The sequence below is a fragment of the Dunckerocampus dactyliophorus genome, chromosome 1, assembly GCF_027744805.1.
Source record: "Dunckerocampus dactyliophorus isolate RoL2022-P2 chromosome 1, RoL_Ddac_1.1, whole genome shotgun sequence".
NCBI lineage: Eukaryota > Metazoa > Chordata > Actinopteri > Syngnathiformes > Syngnathidae > Dunckerocampus > Dunckerocampus dactyliophorus.
In genome coordinates this window covers 41,832,598-41,853,296 of record NC_072819.1, presented here as the reverse complement: position 1 = coordinate 41,853,296, position 20,699 = coordinate 41,832,598, and the positions used below count along the sequence as shown (strand labels likewise).

The 20,699-nt window shown below is 39.7% G+C and overlaps 1 protein-coding gene across 2 annotated transcripts in view; it reads left to right on the top strand.

Annotated features, from left to right (window-relative positions):
• The window catches only part of LOC129179791 (adenylate cyclase type 6-like), a 46,761-nt gene that overhangs the window by 14,791 nt on the left and 11,271 nt on the right, over positions 1-20,699 (top strand). For both annotated transcript variants that reach the window (XM_054773503.1, XM_054773494.1), the window contains 6 exons: positions 16,012-16,161; positions 18,758-18,879; positions 19,283-19,394; positions 19,681-19,808; positions 19,900-20,058; positions 20,158-20,299. In XM_054773503.1, the coding sequence (XP_054629478.1) occupies positions 16,012-16,161; positions 18,758-18,879; positions 19,283-19,394; positions 19,681-19,808; positions 19,900-20,058; positions 20,158-20,299 (813 nt within the window). The remainder of the gene's footprint in view (positions 1-16,011; positions 16,162-18,757; positions 18,880-19,282; positions 19,395-19,680; positions 19,809-19,899; positions 20,059-20,157; positions 20,300-20,699) is intronic.

The window sequence follows — 20,699 nt, the reverse complement described above, 5'->3', positions numbered from 1 at the left end:
GCGTGGTGAGGACTTTGACACTGTCAGGACCCCCCAGCATGTCCCTGCCTGAAAATACAGTACAGACAAACATAGCTGGACTACACATTGTCAAACACTCGGAAGACTTTAATTAATTGTTCCATGGAGAGAAATTCTTCCTCTATTGCTTAACTCGCTATTTTAATATACATTCACCTTGGGCTGCAACTAACGATTATTTTTTTTAGTTGATTAATCTGAAGCTTGTTGTTTTCATTGAGTAATCGGTTATGCCTTAGAAGGACCAAATTGATATGAACCAAAGTCCAACCGGTTGGAAAAAAGGCAAAAATTTAGATCACAATTTTCTAAGGGTGTCACAAAATCAAGATCTCGTGAGATTAAAACTTGACGAGATTTCTCGTTTTGAGAAAAGCTGCATCGCGAAGCCAATCAGACTGTGAGCTATGCATCGCTACTATGAATGATAACACAGTAATATGTAATAAGGCGTTATTAGAAACTCACATTAAGTGCTTTAGGCATCCTGAGAAGATCTGAGAAGATCAAATACATTGTTTTTGGTGCCGAACTGTTTCCCAAGTATATTAGTGAGTGTGTAAATTTATAAACGAGAGGCATTGACCTAAATTTCTTTGTTGAAAGGTGTTTTATGAAAGTAAATACATTTATTTGTATTCGCTTACAGCGCAGCCTTGGCACATCCAATATGGTGGTGACGTGGACGTAAGGCTCAGCGCTCGATGCTGCGTCTACATATGTGGTTTTGACCACACCACTTCCCGTTTCCCAGCGTGCTTTGCTGTACTGTTGTTGTAAATGGCTGCTAAGTTACCCGTGTAGGGCTCACATAGCTGTTGGTTATTCAGCATTATTCGTTGGCAGTGTCTTGTCTGTTGTTATCTGACGATTACTGTGTGATGTTTTTTTAGGTCTTTCTTTAAAGACACCGTGAGTAAAAATGATATGTGGAATGGTAACCCTCCCGCGATGTCTATGAAGCTGGTAAGTTCATCGTGAACTCTGTTGTTGCTCTGCTTGCTACATGAAGAGGTACTTCATTCTCATAGGCTTGTGCGCAGCATACTATTAACTATGTCATTCTGCAATTTGGTGACATTGGTGCTAAAAGCTCTATATCGGCTTTCAATGTAGGTAATAAACAGATACCGATGTTGGCCAATATCACATTTTTATGCCAATATTGGGCTGATAATTATTGGTGCCCGATATTGTCGGACAACCCAAGTCTTTACATATACGGTATGTATAATGCTGTTTTTAAAATTATATTTATTTTTTTTAATGATGAATATCAAAGGATAGCTGGACAACCATGACGGTAAACAGACAAATATGAGTAGATAAGACACAAACATTGAGCTATATTATTATTATTATTATTATTATCATCATATATTATCATAACTGGTTTGTTTGGTTTCAAAAAATGTCGACAATATCTTTGTTCGTCAATTCGTGGGACAATAAACATTTAAAAACGCACCTGCATTGTTTTATGACTCAGTTAAATACTAAATACTTTCAGTCATATTTTTCATTCTAACTGTAACTGTAACGGTCTTGTGAATTGGGTGTATTGTGACACCCCTACTGTTTTCCAAAGTCAAAGCTGATGAATATCTAGTTTTGCCTAAAGCACAAAGATAATAGGTCTGTCACATGATGACACTGGTTTGGTTGCTCTGGTATTTTTTGTATTTCTGTTGTCCTTGCTTATTCTTGGCCCTTTTTAATGACCTTGTGTTTCCTGTGTCGATTCCCGTGACTCCCGTATGGGCGGAGCTACGAGACGTGCCGCAGCTGTTGTTCATCTGCATCATCTTCTTAAAGTCACCTGTTGCGGCTGGATGGTGCTCGACTATTCCTCGTGCTGGAGACGCCAGGCCACGTTCCTACTTCTCTGCCTCAAGTCATGCTAATTTGCTGATGGCCTTCCTGGGTGCCATCCAGTCCTGCTAGCTGGAGTCAGTGCTGCACGTCTTGTAGCTCCGCCTGGCCGGTTTGGCCATTTAGAGTAAGCCTTCTTTTTCCCATTTTTTGGGGTGCCCTTTTGTTAGTTTGGTTGGTACAGTTGTTTTTTGTTTCTGTTCTCTCTGTGTTGAAGAAAACATTAAAGTCTATTTGTGCACTTACCTCTGTCCTCTGCATCTTGAGATCCAAAAGCACGGTGTTAAACGGATCACGTCACAAGGTCAGCTTTCATGGGTGACTAAGGAAATTAAAAATGTATTCAAATTTAATTAAAACATTCGAGAAGCTCAAATCAGAGGATATTGACATTTTTAAATGAAAAAAACGATTAATTGAATATAAAAGTATCCATCATTGTCAATTCATTGTATCATTGATTAATTGATTAATTGTTGCCGCTCTACCCATTAGCTTTGTTTTTTGTTATTTTGACGAAGTAACATGGTAAATAAAAAATACTGCACATACGGTAATTTCTACACAACTTTGTAGATACCGTAAGTGGCCCTTGGGCCAAAAAAGAAACGGAAACTATGTGAGAATCAGGATAAGGGTGATAAAGGATTCACCATTCCACATCTCACATTTCACATGGATTTAAACTGCAGGCTAAGCGCCCAATTCCCATGTAGTGCCTCGTTTTTATTTTTTTGTCTGTTTACATGTGCATTTCTAGTCACCCATTTCCAATATCACTGTTTACATTCACACTGCATGTGAATTGCAGCTAAACAGCTATACGTAGCAACAACACAGAGGTAAAGAAAACAAAAAAAATAGTTAAATGTTACATAACGTTTACTTAGCCTGAACCGACGCTTCCCCTGAAGAATGTTTGTAATCTTGGCATTACTCAAACGGCTGGTGTCAGCAGTTATGATTCTCTGTACGTATAGAGTGGATACCCACACATTTGCGATTCAGCATTCAAATCTGTTGATTTTTGGTAGGAAAAAATTAAAATAGGCCAATTTTTCCACAGAAAACACATCTTGTTCAACATAAGTCAGTCAGAATTGATAACTATTTGATAACACAGATAAAATGTACAACATACTGTACATGCACCACTTTGAGAAAGCTCCCAATTTTTAGTGTTTATGTCTTGATGTTTCACAAATGATGCTTTTGACATGTGTTGACATTTCACTTTCTTTGGCTGTTTTGGAATGCACCATAGTCGTGTGCTTTGAGACGCAAAAGTTTGTACGGAAGCACTAGCTTTGGCTGTCAATCCAGCCTCAAAACTTGCAGCGTGGTGAACACAGCTTCATATATTATTCTAAATTGTTACTGGAATTACTACAGGTAAGCATTGTGGATTATGTATGATGGATCATTTTAGATTATGATTCATTAGTTGTGAGTACCTATACATTATAAATTTGAAATGTGTTTAATAAGTGTGTGGGGCGTATTTTGAGCTTAAACCTGGATTGTGTCGTGATTGAACAATGGTGGAGTGTGGTCTGCAGCTGAATTTGTAATAATTACAACAGTTAACGTCAAGCTAGGAGGAGGGTTTGGAGTGGAGCCATGTGTCAGAAATAGACATTTTTATGGGTATATTAATTATTCGCATTTTTCCACCATTTGCTGGTAGTCCCGGATGGTAAATCCCCGTGAAAAGCTGAGGCAGAGATCTGACATTCTATTTAAAAATAAAAATGCGCAGATTATATGGTTTTGCCTATATACAAAACCACACTGGATGTGAATTAAAACAATTGAGATTTCATTGAAATATAGACGTGGCCCAATACCTCTGCAGAATACTGAATATGCAAGAACATAAGTCCAGATCTTAATGCCTAAATAAAAATCCTCCCATGCATCCACCTTAAATAATGTATGTACTAACAAATGCGTCCCCACACACTCATACTTGCAAAGTATGAGTTTTTGCAAAGTTTTACATCTGTTGAAACATGGTGACATGCAGAAACCGGTCCACAGACTTAAATATCAAGTACTAATAAAGCAGTAAAGCCATGGGGTTTAAATGATGGAAAACAGTTGCGATAAATGACATCCTGGTCATTTCAGAGGGGTAATCTTTGACCTGCATGCATCAATATGTTTTTTTTTTTTTTTTTTTAAACTCTGCAGCTGAAGCAGTCTCAGCGTGTCCTTATATCTGCAGAGTCAGTGAGCAGGTGGGGCTTGACTCGTTATCAAGTGTGGTTGTGGTCATTTGTGATAAGGCGGTGTGTAGACACGAGGCCCAGGCTGAGTACACAAACGCGGTAGATGCTTGGCACAGCGCACACACTCTCTCACAAAGGGAAAACGACACTGGCTGCAAGTGTGCACGGGAGGAGGCATGGAATCATATAAATGAAATGAATGGATATCCATTTAAAAAAAAAAAAAAAACCTCTGCAGCAAAGATAAGGTGCAACCTGCTCAGTGCTGAATGGAGTGCTGTCATTGTGTTTCACAGACCCTGCACACATGTTCTAAGAGGAGTTCCAGATGCTTCTCAGAGGCAGCTGGGCTTTGACCCAACATCACAACAGTCAAAGCCTCCTGTAACAAAGTCAGAATTTTGTTCTCCTCACACACTTTTCTCTCCAGCCAAATTGTTCTTGCCAAGATTAAGTATATCTCCTTAGTCTGTGACAGCTCCCAGCTAGCTCAGTCATTAAATGAGTTGTTTGCTGAAGCACCCCGCCAGTGCGCTTCTTTGTTGTATTTAGGGAAGGTTAAAGTCCAGAAATATTACTCAGTGCTACTTTTTCACAGCATGTTATCAGCTTTATCTCAAGTCTACTCACCTTTTGGTTGTTTGTTGTGGATCATGAATTTGTAAAGTCTTAAGAAGTATTTAGAAGGAAAGAATGTGGTCTCCGTATGAACACAGAAGATTCCGCAGTTTAACAGTGATGTTGATAGTTTTTCAATGTAGTGAGTCCCAGCGACCCACAGGTGATGAATTGAGTGGGTCCCTGGAAAATTCAATGGGCCCCCAATAAAAAATTCGATTTTTTGTATTCTTTTTCTTCAATCGTAGTCTTAAACTCCTTTAATGGTGGTACGGCATGATATTGTTATAATTAGCAAATACATTAATTTATGCTTAAAATGTATCTAAAGAAATACATTTCCAAATGTGAGAAGTTTACAGATACAATGCAATACACAGGCAATGTTGAGGTACTGTCACTAGGCTGAGCAGTCGTACTGGAAGCAGAAAATACAGGTTTTTTCTTTTTCTTCGGTGGCAATTTTACTTTTGATTTTTCCATTCTGATTTTCTGGCTTACTCGAGATAAGCAGGATCTCGTTGGAAGCGGCATGTGTCACTATCATAGTTCATCATTTCATGACTGCTATTATGTGTGACTGTTTCAATGCAGTATTGTCATTGTGATCACTATCATAGTTCATCATTTCATGACTGCTATTATTATGTGTAATTGTCATTGACAGCTTTGTCATTGTGGTTGTTGATATTGTTTTGTCCTTATGTCCTTGTTCGTCTTTATAGTTGTCACAGACATTTATTTCCTGATGTCGTTCTGTATGTTTCTGTTGTTCTGTCACTATTGTTGTTGTTGCTGCTGTTGTCCTTGTCTCTTGTCTCTCTTTTTTTGTTTTTGCTTGTCGCCCTATTTTTCAGCAGTCACGCGTCAGGCAACCCGATTTGTACTACATGTGTGCAAACTACGTCATCAGTCAATCTATTTTACCGCAGTTACGGATTGTGCACACGCATCAGGCAACCCGATTTGTACCACGCATGTGCAATATACAGTACAGATTGAAGAAGTGACATATTCAATTTATTTCTAATACCATATCCATTTTACAACGTGGAGAAATTATAAGCCACTCTTTCCTGGTTGTATTAATAACTTTAAGGTTATTTTTTCGCCACAAAAAAAAAAATACAAAGCAACACTGTCGTCGCCAATAGAGCGAGGGAGGACCGCTGACAGAATGAGCATGTAATGTTAACGCAGATTTATTATGATAACTATACCCCACTAGCCTGTTCATATATCAACGCTCAACATTGCACAAATTTGAAATTTTGGCATTTTATCCATTTAAGAAATAAGTAAATTTGAGCAACAACTGTCTTTTTTCATCTTTGAAATATGTCTTCTTGGTTACAAATGCTGTATCTCGTTGTGACCACCAGATGGCAGTGTTGATGTGTTTTGTGGCAACCTTTTTAATTTTTTAATTTTACAATTTTTTCCTTCTTAGAATTAATACGTGTTTTCTTACAGTTGATTGATGCCTCAGAGTGCTTATTCCACCAGCAAATATTGTAATATAAGAAGACTAACGGGCTGAAGGACTGTTGGACTGTTGTGACATATACGTCTGCTAACATTGGAGTAATTATTAATATTTCATATTGAATTTTATTACTGGTGCTCTTGCGAGCATATCTCGCGTATTCTCTTGGCTGAAAATCTAGCTCGCTTATAGATGGATAATAGCATCAGGGAATGCTTTTTAAAAATGTTTTTCCTCCATGTCCCCTCGGGGGCTCCGTAGGTTCTAAATAAATGGTGACGCCATCTCCGAAATAGCAAAACAGTGAAACAGTGGCACTTTCATAGCCGATTTTAAGCTGAAAGCCTGGACATAACCTTGTCGAGACCAGGCTATGAGTTTAGCCTAAGTTACCATGATGATACAGCTGCTTTAAAATAGAGCTACCTTTGCTGAACAGGAAAGTCCGGCTTGTGGACAAATTTATCTTTGCACTCGGCTTACAGTGTTTGCGTTCAAATATCACGTCACGTTTGTTTGATATTAGTTTATTTTATCTGCATTTACAGTCATGGAAAAAATTATAAACCCCCCTTGTTTCTACAGTTTCTTGTTCATTTTTATGCCTGGTACGACTAACGGTAAATTCTTTTGGATAAATATAATGATGACAACAAAAATCGCTCGTAAGAGTTTAATTTAAGAGCTTATACCTATCCATTTCCATGGTTTTCTTGATAGTAACCAAAATCACTTAAGTTCTTACGTCAATAGCTGTGGCATTGTACTTCCAAAAATAGAAACTCTCATGAGCTATTTTTGTTGTCCAAATAAATGTACCTTTAGTTGTACCAGGCATAAAAGTGAACAAGAAACTGAAGAAACAGGGTGATCTAGATAGATACTTTATTCGTTTCTCTTGGGGATGAATAAAGTCCACCAGTTTCTTCTCTAATAATGTTTTCCACAACTGTATTTATGTAGTCCTTTGTTTGCTATGTCTATATTAAGTATGATTATTGACCATTTATGGTGATAAATATATAAATCACTGTAAGTGACATTGCAGAAGCTCAGTCGGAAAAAAAAGCGACTGTATAAGTGACGTAGGCCTCATACATGCGTGGAACGAATCGTGTTTCCGGTATGGATTGAGTAGCGACAACCACTACCAAAGTATGTTGTATTCATTGCAGCATGTCCCCTCAATGTTAAAACACCATCGACGTGAAGGAGAACAACGTCGAGCTGTGGAAACGTGTGTTTATTTACTATGAAGTTTAATTGTTGAAATGACTCATTTGGACTTATGTAGATCATCTCCCTCTTTGCAAAAGCCAAAGTGCTTCCACACACTAGACCGCAATGGAGGTTTAATTATTTATCGCTCGCTGGCTTGTCCTCTGCCACCAGCCATGCTACGTTTTGTTGTCTGCTGGCGTGTGGCGATGACGTCACAGACAGGCAGACTGAATCGAGTAATGTTTAATGTCTTTATCATTAAAAGTGATATAAAGCCTGCTGTGCTTAAATCCAATGCTTTATTTCCTAGTATCAATGCAATCGATTGATTACCTTTTCAACAATGGTAGATCGATATATGTCGTCTGGAATGGCAACTTGCCAAGCACAGATTGATGTAGTTGCATCATAGGTTAGAAAGCCATTTCTAAAGCTTTGGGACTTCAGCTAACCACAGTGAGAGCCATTATCCACAAATGGCGAAATCATGTGGTGAACCTTCCCGGGACTGGCCAGCCAACCAAAATTACCCCAAGAGTGCAGCGACGACTCATCCAAGAGGTCACAATAGACCCCACAACAACATCCAAAGAAATGCAGGCCTCACTTGCATCAGTCAAGGTCAGTGTTCATGACTCCTCCATAAGAAAGACGCTCCATGGCAGAGCTCGAAGATGAAAACCACTGCTGAACAAAAACAACATTAAGGCTTGGCTAAATTTAGCCAGAAAACATCTTGATGATCCCCAAGACCTTTGGGAAAATACTATGTGGTCTGACGAGACAAAAGTTAAACTTTTTGGAAGGTGTGTGTCCCATTACATCTGGCGTAAAAGTAATGCTGCATTTCAGAAAAAGAACACCACACCAACAATAAATTATGGTGGTGGTAGTGTGATGGTCTGGGGCTGTTTTGCTGCTTCAGGACCTGGAAGACTTGCTGTGATAAATGGAACCATGAATTCTGCAGTCTACCAAAAAATCCTGAAGGCGAATGTCTGGCCATCTGTTTGTGACCTCAAGCTAAAATGAACTTGGGTTCTGCAGAAGGACAATGATCCAAAACACACCATAAAGTCCTCTGAATGGCGGAAGAAAAACAAAGTGGTCTAGTCAAAGTCCGGACCTGAATCCTATTCAGATGCTGTAGCATGACCTTAACAAGGCGGGTCATGCTCGAAAACTCTCCAATGTGGCTGAATTACAACAATTCTGCAGAGATGAGTGGACCAAAATTCCTCCACAGAGCTGCAAGAGACTCACTGGAAGACCCATCGCAAATGCTTGATTGCAGTTGTTGCTGCTACGAGTGGCCCAACCAGTTATTAGGTTTAGGTTAATAAAAAGTTTCCTTTAAAAACGTCATTTTGTGTTCAGTTGTGTTGTCATTGACTAATATTTAAATTTGTTTGATGATCTGAAACATTGAAGTGTGACACACATGCAAATAAATAAGAAATCAGGGAGGAACACTTTTTCACACCACTGTATGCAAGGTGGCAGCTATCATTTTATAAGAAAGCAGTGCAATCTTACTGATTGTATGACACTTTCAGCAAATGAGGAGTTGGGGTGAAAGGCCATACAGAACTAAAAATTGCAAAAAAAGAAAATATCCTCACCTTTGTACAACGCTGCAACAAAAGGCAATCATGAATTCTTATTCCAGCAGCTCCAGTACTGTACTTAAGACAAAATTAGCGAGTATCTAAAGGCGTCCACAATATCTAAAAGTGGATCTCCACAGAAACTATGTTGTTACAGTACAAAATGATAGTGACAATTAAGTTATGGTCATGAAAAAAGGGAAATAGAAAAAATCAGCACCTCCCACTTTACTACACTAATGACTGGTTGCCTACTGTAGCATCTCACCAACCCTTGTTTTCAGCCAAGTGGTGAATCAGTCAGAACATTCATAAGAATACAGTATGTTCCCACTGTGGAATGCTGCTCTATTAAGCCCATACAAGTCATCACTGCCCTTTTCGCCTTGGACAGTCCCTGAGCGGCACCCACCCTGAACCAGAGTGGTGGTGGTGGGTTGTGGGGGGGACATGGTCTTTAGAGGAAAGCTGTGGAATGTGGGTGATAGTTGCTAAGTGAAAGCTGTGCAGCCTGTCTGATAATTCGCAGTTTTTCTGAGTGTGAGTCTCGGGCCAACACTATGCAGAACCTTTCACGGGACTGAGAAAGACACAGGGAAAGAGAGCTTGAGAGAGTTGCATTTTAAATCAGCATCACAGCACCCACATTCATATGAGCGGCTTTTAATGACTGCTGGCTCTGCTATGCAGCTGAACTTCATGAATATATTTCAGCTGCATATCAACTTCTAAACGGACTTCACTGGAGACGTAAAGCAGGTCTCTTTAAGATAAGCTACATGACTGATTTATCCTTGCAGATGCAACAAAAAGGCAATGAGAAAAGCTCCCAGCAGGAAATGTTTTACTGGACGCCCAGTGCACATCCTGAAACGTCTATTTACTTAACAGTCATCTGAATGTTTCATAAAGACTTCAACCAAAAGGTACTTCATTGGAACTACAAGATGTTTACCAGTGACTTTGCAACCTCCCTGTGATGAGAATTAGTGTGAGGTTTTAGCCAAATACAGTATTGTTAATGTGAGAACACCTACAGTATGGACTGGGGTAGAAATAGTAGTTCAGAGGTCGGCAACCTTTACCATCGAAGGAGCCTTTTGCCTCTTCTTTTAGTAAAGAAAAATAGTTTGCCGCCGCAAGACATTGCACAGGTAGTGTTAAAAATATTTTTTCACTGCATAGTTTTCTGTGATTTACATTTATTCAACCTAAATAGCTTTTTTCATACAGTATCATAACAGAATACATATAGGCCTACCATATATAGTATACATATTTCATCTAATGCAGTCAAGATAAAAATTGTAAGATCAGTTGAAAAATTGCAAGAATTTACATTCTACACTGTTGGATCTTACAGAGGTTTTAAGTAGATCTTCAAAATGCAAAAAGAAGAAATGGGAGTGAGACAAAAAAAAAATGGAGTAAGCAATGTATTTAAAACGACCATTAAACTGAAATAAGATGTTCACCAGCTGATCACATTTTTAAGACCATAGCTCAAACAACTCCAGAAACCCCTCTAAAATAGAACATACAATGATCTAAAAAGGACTCAGTAATGAGTAGCTGTGCCATTCTTGTTAATCACCTCAAAATTAGATGGGCATGCTTTGGGCATGGTTGATGCCAGTGTTTCCAGGAGGCTAATGGGAATGTTGTTCCAGGTGGTGAAGATGGGTTCACAGAGGAACTGATGTCCATTTTTGTAAACTGCCCTTGCCATCCATCCTCCAATGTTCTCAGTTGGATTTAGATCAGGGGAGCACAGGGGAGGATGGTCCGAAGGAGTGAGATTATTCATCTGGAAGAAGTCTTCCGACTCAGGGTCGGTGATATTTTTTTTGGGTCTACCACTTGACTTTTTTGTTCCATAACCCTCATAACCTTCTTTTCAGAAGTTTAAAATAAGTGTCTTACTGCATCCAACCTTAGCAGCAATCACACGTTGCGAAAGGCCCTGCTGATCCAGCTCAACAATTCGACCGCGTTCAAAGAAAGAAAGCTTTTTGGTCGTTGTCACCAAGACATCATGACAGTGTGACTACCTGACAGAAAATGACACAGACTCCACATTTTTGCCAATGTTTTGACTTATAAAGGCTTAAATGTCTTAAATGTTTGATCAGCTGATAAAAGCTTATTTCAGTTTTATGGTTGTTTGCACTCCCATTTCTTCTTTTCACATTGTGAAGATCTACTTAGAACGTCCTTAGGATCCAACAGTGACAAATTTAAATTCTTGCAATTTTTCAACTGGTCTTAAAATTTTGATCAGGAGTGTATGCAGGTCAAATCAAACAAAATGCATGTTTAAAAAAGTAATATAAAATGTATTTGTCTTGTTCGTGGGTTGATCAATTATTGATTAAGCCTCCATATCCTCCCTAAGCTGATGGAGGCTTTTTGTGGGAAAAAAAAAACATTTTAATCAATCTATATTGCTTGTATGTTGTCTGTCCTGTCGAGATGAGAGCAGCGCTTACATAATGCCATTTTGATATGCAGGGATTAGGCTGTGGTCCTGTCCTGACTGGTCAGCTGGCTGACCGCCTACACCCAGTGATAATAACGTCTGCTTTCACGACAGGGAACTATGTCATATGTTCAATTCCTGGTTATTTTCTCCCTTATGAGCGAGCGCTAAAAGAGTACTTCATTACCATATGCATGAAGATGTTCGTGGCATGATTGAAACGGTGCTGGCACAAAGTGAAGTCTGAAGCCAAATAAGTGCAGAGGACACGAGCAGGTGCTCAGGTCCTGCACCGGTTGAAAAGACAAGTCGCAGGTGAACGCCGCAAAGCTCCTGAAAAGGTGGAGCGCTTTTGAGCAAACACAGGCGCTTCCTGTGTACTCTGCAAAGCCACAAGGCCTTACCATCTTGAAAAAAGCAAGCAATTAGCAGGAGCTTGTGTGCTCAGGCACATAGAGTGTGATAAGGATGTGGTGTGAATTTCATCACATGAAGTAGCTCTTAACATATGAAATGGAGAAAAACATAGCATAGTCTGCACACTTTTAGCTCAACTTCACTGCAGGTAAACATCATGCAGCCCTTTGGTCTCTTGTTGGGATTTTGCTTGAATAGTGAGTAAAAATGTAAACACATCTGAGCGCTCGGAACCATCTGCCTCATGTCACTGCGGCCTAAATCTGTCCTGCAGATATCACTCATTGACACTCTTTTCTGTCTATTTCCTTCCTCATCCTGCTTCTTGCCTCTTGTGTCCTTCCTTCCTTCCCTCCATATCTGTCTTTAGCTCCATCTTTGTTTCACATTATCTTTTATTTTTTTACCACCGGTGCTTCTCAACATACAGTGGTGTGAAAAAGTGTTTGCCCCCTTCCTGATTTCTTATTTTTTTGCATGTTTGTCACACTGTTTCAGATCATTAAACAAATTTAACAAATTTAACAAATTTTACTAGTCAATGACAACAACTGAACACAAAATGCAGTTTTTAAAAGAAATTTGCCCCAATAATCCAGGCTGAAAAAAATAGTAGTACAATATAATGTACCCCTGTGGTTGCGTTTCAGGTTGTGACAAAATTGGTCTTTTTTTGGTCTTTTTTTTTTAAACTTCACTTGTGTGGATGTACCTTTTTTTTTTTTTACATTGGAGTGTGGAAAATGTGTAAGAAAGGTCAGTTTGTGCTTTATTTGGGCTTCTTTGTAGTGCTGTTTGTTGGCCTTTGTGTATGTTTCTTTTCTACCCAGGAGATGTCAGTGTGAAAACTTTTCTCACAACATAAGTGTTTATTTTAATGTGAGCTCGTCTCACATACTGGGCAAATAGGAGATAGGAAATTCCTATTTCCACTTTAAGCAGTGGACACGATCCAGTCCAGTGGTCTTTGTATTAATATTTGATACAGGATGTACCTCTCCAGGCTTCCTTCTCGTGTCCAAGTATACAAATGTAGCCTGTTGAGTGAGGAGTGTCACGTTCACTCTTGAAAGGGAGTGGTGAGTCAACAGCAATTTCCACGATGGAATTTTTTTTTTTTACTTCCAGGACACATGCATCTCATGCTCATATCCAGGTGTGATGGTCTTTTTCAGTGTTTCCCGCACATGAACTTATTTGTGGCAGCAGGCCACAAATAAATTTGGACCGCAACAGATTAGGAGTGCTCTGATCAGGGTTTTTTTTACTGCCGATTCTGATGCGGAATACCGATGATCCATGAGTGAGATCGGCCGATACTGATACAGATCATATGGATTAACTGTAATTTTTAAAATGTATTTACAATGAGTGCTATTACCCAGGGGCGACGTATACGGGGGAAAGGTTAGGATGATTCCAAGGGCCCTAGACTGCCAGGGGCCCCAAAAATTAGGTAATTCTTTTTTTTTTTTTTAAAAGGCTTTTTTTTTTTGACGGGGCCCAGAATTCTTCGCTGCACCCCCTGTTATTGATAATAATAAAAATCACGTTAATTTAGACATAAACCTATTTTACTTAACATAACATAACATAACATAACATAACATAACATAACATAACATAACATAACATAACATAACATAACATAACATAACATATTAACATATGTTACTCGTGAAACTTACAGATAATGAGGCACCTTTTTGAAGGAGACTTCCGATATGAGAGTACATAGTCTGATGGAGCTCTGGCAGGGCTTCCAGGTAGCACACAGTGGGGCTGTAAGTGGCAGGGCAGTCGGTGGAACCCGGTGTCTTTCACCGCCGAGAAAGGCTGGTCGTCTAGACAGATGAATAAAAATTACTTTCAGGGTACTTTACTTCTTCTGACTGTCACGCACATACGGGCAGGAGTTGCCTAGCATTTTACCGCAGATAAAGGAGGGTACTTGAGGGTACTTTTCAAAAGTAAAACTGCACTTTTACTGGAAATTTTGCCCATCATCCACATCCACAATCCTTATGTGAAACATGAACACATATTTCTTTCCCTTTTCTGTGCGTTCTAATGAGAGAAAACGGATTAGTATGAGCCAGCTACATTAGCTACATTAGCGACATTACCGAAACTTCTTTTCTAGGTGCATTGATTTGACGTAGCCCACCCGTAGCACACGACTTGTGCTCCAATACTCAGGTAAAAAATGCTGACAGCAAACGAGCATCTTGTTGAGTCTTGGTAGCAAAATTAAGAGCCAGTAGTATCCACTCGTCCGTCTGTCCGGTTCCAGTGGCTTGAGGCGTTGTGAGTGACGCTGAGACTAGCGGCTAGTGAGGCGTCGTGTTACTCCGCCAGATGAATATCGTTTTTCGTGTTAGCTGCTACAATAACAATATCGCTGTAGCTTGGTTAATATACAGTTCAGTTATGTAAATAGAACACTGTTGGCATTTTTTGAGGGTTTTTTGCTAGGGCTTTAGCGTCAAAATAGGTACCTCCCATGACGTGCATTATTAGCTGGCTAACCCGTTTTCTCTGGTTAGAACTCACAGAAAAGGGAAAGAAATATGTGTTCATGTTTCACATAAGGGTTGTGAATGATGGGCAACATTTTTAAAAAGTGCAGTTTTCCTTTAAAAACATAAACGTGTCACGACCCGCGTTACTTCCGGCATGACAGCTTGTTTACTCCTCATTTCTGTTTTTCATGCCTTTATTTTGTATTGCTTCTTGTTTTGTTCTGTCTGCCGCTAATTTGTGTGTGATTATTTAGTTTAGCCAGTGGTGTCTTTCTTTTGTTGGAGCATTGTTTTTTTTTCCTGTATGTTTGTTAAGGTCTCATGCCATCTGTGTGTGTTTTGTCTACATGCTTCTGCTAGTTTCCTTTTTTCTGCTCTGCAGTTACTACAGTATAATTACAGACTTTTTACTTGCACTGGGTTTCCGTCTCTGCATCTCGGGGTCATCGCCACACTGAAACGTAACAAAATGTTCATGAACACATTATAATGGGACTGTGTTTAGCTTGTCGCATACAGTAGATGCATAGTAGTAGTAATAGTAGTAGTAGTAATAGTAGTAGTAGTTCTTAAAACGCATATGTTCCTGGTCTGCCAGAGAATAAGACCCAGCAGGAGGGGATTCAGTGTTGCCGGCTTAGTGACTTATTGACTCATAAAGGGGACTAGCGACAAATCTACTGAATTTTACTGGTCTTATTGGACACTTTTAGAGACTCTACTATGAAAGAACATATAAGTCTTCGTATAACTCTCCTGTTGTGGGCAAGCACACATTTCCCCACACACAAAAAAATGTTTCTCCAAATCAAAACACATTCACCGGTTGTGCATTTTGGCCATAAGATGCCTGACAAATCTACCACAACTGACTTGGTTGCGTATTATAACGCATGTGTGCATCAATATAGTGAGGCCAATATAAGACGTACGACGTACATTATCTGTAAAATCAGCGCACACTTACATGGAGCTCAGCAAACATCGTGAATGTCACCCGTGTGTGTTATACGGTGCACGCACACGCGTCACTGCACAAAATGAAATCAACACCCTGAAGTCAATAACTTTATGTTCTGTTGTTAAACATGACATCGCTCAGCACCACAAATAGATTTCAGCCCTGCATAAAACACGTTTTTTAATACCTCCATTATGTTTTAAACAATAAAAAAATACTTTTATAATTGCTTTTTTCATATCATTAACTCATTTACCACAAAAGGTTGAAACACACAATAAAACTGTTACCATTAAATGTTTTAGTGCCCTGTTGAATGGAATGAATGATAAGAATTAATCAGTCCATTTCTGCTCTGATTCTTGCTGTAAATTGTGTGCTTTCTCACTAAGGTAGCCTTGGAAAAAAAAGATATTTAGCCAAGTTTGACTAAAAACACCTACAAGTAATCTCCTCCTGAGCGCAGCTTCCCTTCTGCATTTTGTTTGTAGATCCTGATGTTGTTGGAGCATCTAATAGGATTTGCTGTAATCTATTGTTCTCTCCATCACCCACTGTATTCCCTCTTTTCTATAGGTGAGTGCAAATGTCCTTATTTTCCTTTGCACCAACATCATTGGAATCTGCACCCACTACCCTGCTGAGGTATCTCAAAGACAAGCCTTCCAGGAGACCAGAGGATACATCCAGGCCAGACTACATCTGCAGAGGGAGAATCAGCAACAGGTACAAGACACAAAACAATACATATATTATGCAAGACTGTGGATTTGTATAGTACATTTAGGTCACACTTAACGATACAGATTAAAGATGCTTAATAAAATGTGCAAGGTAGACCAGAGGTCACCAACATGGTGCCCGCGGGCACCAGGTAGCCCCCCACGACCACATGAGGTGCCTGCAAGCCTGCTTTTCATTCAGGTTTTCAGTTAATAATGAAAGAACAGTAGAAAGAAATGCATTCTGAAATACAAAATGTGAGTTGTGGACACCAGCATTTTGTTCATGTTCCGGTAAAACAAGCATATTCGCTTGGTTTGGGTTTAAAAGAAGCTCTGAAAATAAGTGTTGCAAAAATGAGTAGCTCTTGGCCATTTTCATTTTGTAAAAGTAGCTCTCACAAGGAAAAACGTTGGTGACCCCTGATGTAGACTAATCCTGAAAATGTGACCCTGCATCTCCTTCCACATTAATCTGACTCAATCACTCCTTGCACAGGAAGTTACACAGCTTTCCTCCAAGTGGTCACATTACAACCTCCCCTTTGCCAGAAACTATTCTGGCTCTTCATCTCTGCAACTGTTTACAACATACCGTATTTCAAATGAAAGTACAGCTTGCTCATTTCAGTAAGAATTGTATTACAGCTTATCTTCTCCAGGGACAATACTATAGACATGAAACTTGGATATACTTAAGAGCAGTCAATGTACAGCTTGTACAGCATCATCACTGGGAAGCAGTGCGTCATCTCCTACCTTGGGTACCAGGATAACAACAGTCAAGGTCCTTGCTGACGAAGATGAAGGTGAAGGTTATGTCTTCAGACTGAGCCCAATTAAGCACCTCCATGTATCCTTAAGCAGAAGGAAGGTGGAGGAGCACAAAGTGTCTTCAAGGAAAATTGCACTTTTTTTGGAATTTTGTCAATCTTCCACAATCCTTATGTGAGACATGAACACACGTCATTCTCTTTTCTTTGCGTTCTAAAGATATAAAAACAGCTAAAAATCGACATGTCCTTATTGCGTGTAATGGGACACACCTATGCCGCCTACAAAGACCACTATTAAAACACCTCCAAAAGGTTTTATGGCTTTATGTTTTTTTCCTGTGCGTTCTAAAGATTTAAAAACAGCCAAAAAGAGGAAGCTAATTAATGCACATAATGGGACACACCTATTCCGCCTAAAAAGCCCGCTATTAAAACACTTCCAAAAACCTCCAACAACATTTTATCATTTTATATACATGCTGTAACCATGTAGTAACAGGTACATTTATAATAACTTGTGATACTTACAGTATTTTGCTGCATTTTGGTTTTAAGCATTACCGGAAACGAACGCCTACACCTAGCGTTGAACTTTTCCAATCTCAAAAACAAAAACACAGCAGCAGTTGAGGCAGCTCCGATATGTAGCCTTACCTTTTTGGTAGTGGTCTGACGTGCTGCGGGCAAGTGTGTGGTGAAGCTAGTCGCTAGCACTAGCCGGCTAGTAGCTAGCTGGTGCGGTGTGGCAAGGTGTCAACACACCAGTAACTAGTTCGATTGGCGTAACAATGTTAATAATAATAATAACAGGCGTTATAGGCGCAATACAGGCATTCTTAGCAGCCTCTTTTTAGCTGTTTTCATATCTTTAGAACGCATAGAAAGAGAACGACGTGTTCATGTCTCACATAAGGATTGTGGAAGATGGGCAAAAAAAATTTTAAAGTGCAGTTTTCCTTTAACATCAACCAACTCTGTGAAGTCATTATTGAGGAGTGGAAGAGGATTCCAGTACCAACCTGTGTATCGCTGATGAATTCCATGTCCAAGAGGATTCAGGCAGTGTTAGACAACAATCACCACATTTACATGCACATAATATTCAGTTTCAGGTTCATATTTTCTTTAAGACAAAACATGTTTGCATCCACAAACAATAGGAATATTCCTTTCACATGCTAATCAGTGTTTGGTTGGTATGTGTCATGATGTCAAAACAAAACAAACCGCCAGAAAACTGAACCCTGAAGACAAAATGCTTGCCTTTATGTTACATTTTGTTGCCTTTGCGGTTTTGTGTCATATGCTGATCAAAACCATTTTGAACCACTTGTAGACATAATATAAACAATTAGGAGTGTACATCTATAGTGGTATACGAGCTGTACACTGCTACTCTAAGTTCTAACCAAGTTTCACTGATATAGCATTGCTTTTTGAGAAGAATAATAAATAATAAAATGGAATAATAATTGAATAATAAAATGGCTGCTGAAATGGTGTACTCACTTTAGTGAGATACTGTTTGTTGTCATGAGCCGGGAGACTAAGTTTCTCTGTGCAATGAAATCCATACTTTGCAGCAGAAATCAGCAATCTACGAATGAAATAGAAGAAATGGAGATACTGCGTGCTATAGATATACATCTTCAATCTATGGTCCCCACCAAAAGGATGTACTGTATGTACAATAACCAGGAAGTAGTGATGTGTTCATGACAGAAGCTACTGTATGTAATCAGTGTCATGTAACGCACCCAGGTAATTGGTAGACAGCTTGCGACACAATCTGCATTTTGTTTCAATTTGTGTGTGTTTTTTCAGGAACGTCTGTTGCTCTCAGTGCTGCCAAGGCACGTTGCCATGGAGATGAAGGCTGACATCAATGCCAAAAAAGAAGACATGATGTTCCATAAGATCTATATCCAGAAACATGACAATGTCAGGTCAGTCTGAACACACGGTCAATGAAGGAATTGTCACTTTTCTGGTGCACTTTTATGCTTTCGTGTTTAAAATGTGATTGATACACAACAGAGTCGTAACGCAACACGTCCATCCACTCAAACACACCCTTGCATACATACACTTCGACAGAGGGTAGAGTGGTTTGGCAGAGTGGAGCCTAATTAACACTAGTGAGGGAATACTTAATCACCATCAGCCAAGAAAAGATAATCCCCAAAGAGGAAGAACTTGCGAACACATTCAATTACAGAACTGAGCAAACACACTTCATACTTCTTTTTCCTGAAATTTTTGCAAAATGTTCTTTCTCACAGAAGGTCTATTGCCGTACTTGCTGAAGACCATCATCAACAATAAAACTCCTTGTTGTGTCCTCCTCAGTATTCTGTTTGCCGACATTGAGGGTTTTACCAGCTTGGCCTCCCAGTGCACAGCTCAGGAACTGGTCATGACGCTCAACGAACTCTTTGCCCGTTTTGACAAGCTGGCCTCGGTAATAATCTGCAGTCATCTCACTTAAACCTCTCACATTGTTATTGTTTTTAAAATATTTTAAAGTATTTTAAAGTAAAGTATTTTAGGAAAATAGTTGCTAAGAGCATAATTTTTGCTGCTGCGAAGTTTTAGAAGCTATGGTAATCGTCATATTTCTTCTAGGACTCGCTTAATGTGGATGCAACAAATAAGTTACTAAGTTCCTATAAACATAATAAAGTACAACTTAACTTAAACGTTTGAATGTTTTTTGTAGTCTTTATTCTTCTCCATCTCTTCAACAGGAGAACCACTGTCTACGTATTAAAATTTTGGGTGATTGTTACTACTGTGTGTCTGGGCTACCTGAACCCCGGGCTGACCACGCCCACTGCTGTGTGGAGATGGGTGTGGACATGATCGAGGCCATCTCGTAAGTGGAATTTGTTTGTTTTGTGCCGTGTTTTGTCATACCTGAGAAAAAGCATTAACACGAAAGCATTGTCACTGTTTCATGTGTCCAGGCTGGTGCGTGAGGTGACAGGCGTCAATGTCAACATGCGCGTCGGCATCCACAGTGGCCGTGTGCACTGCGGCGTCCTAGGACTCAGGAAGTGGCAGTTTGACGTGTGGTCTAATGATGTCACACTGGCCAATCACATGGAGGCGGGAGGCAAAGCAGGGTGGGAGGAATAAAGCGCCTGTTCCAAATCCACTTCCTTTGAACAAACGACACAAGTTTAGATGTGTTATGGAATTCTTGGTCCGTTTGTTTCCTTTAGGCGGATCCACATCACCAAGGCCACGCTGCAGTATCTCAATGGCGACTATGAAGTGGAGCCAGGCTTTGGAGGGGAGAGGAATGCTTATCTGAAGGAGAACAGCATTGAGACCTTCTTGGTCCTCGGCTGTAGTCAAAAGCGGGTCGGTGCATGAAAGCATACACAGTTCAATATGTATGGAATGTAAAGTCATGTATTGGAAACATTAGGGATGTCCCAATCCGATATTGATATTGGATATCGGGTCGATATCACCAAAAGAAACTATATCGGGCTCCATCTCAAGTCTCCGATCTTGGCACTCCGATACGAGCGGTCATTTCCAGACTCCGCCCCATCATGTTTATTGACAGGATAGAGCCCATGTGGTCACAACAACAGTTGCTTGCTAGCGTGCTAACAAAGTAGCAAGGTGCAGGAGTGATGTCAGCCGTGTGGCAGTAAGAAGACGTTGCAGTTGAGTGCAAAACTGGTCATGCACAAGTTTCCCGTGGTGGCACAGAACTGTGGAAGTTTAATCCGACCAACCTCATCGCACATAT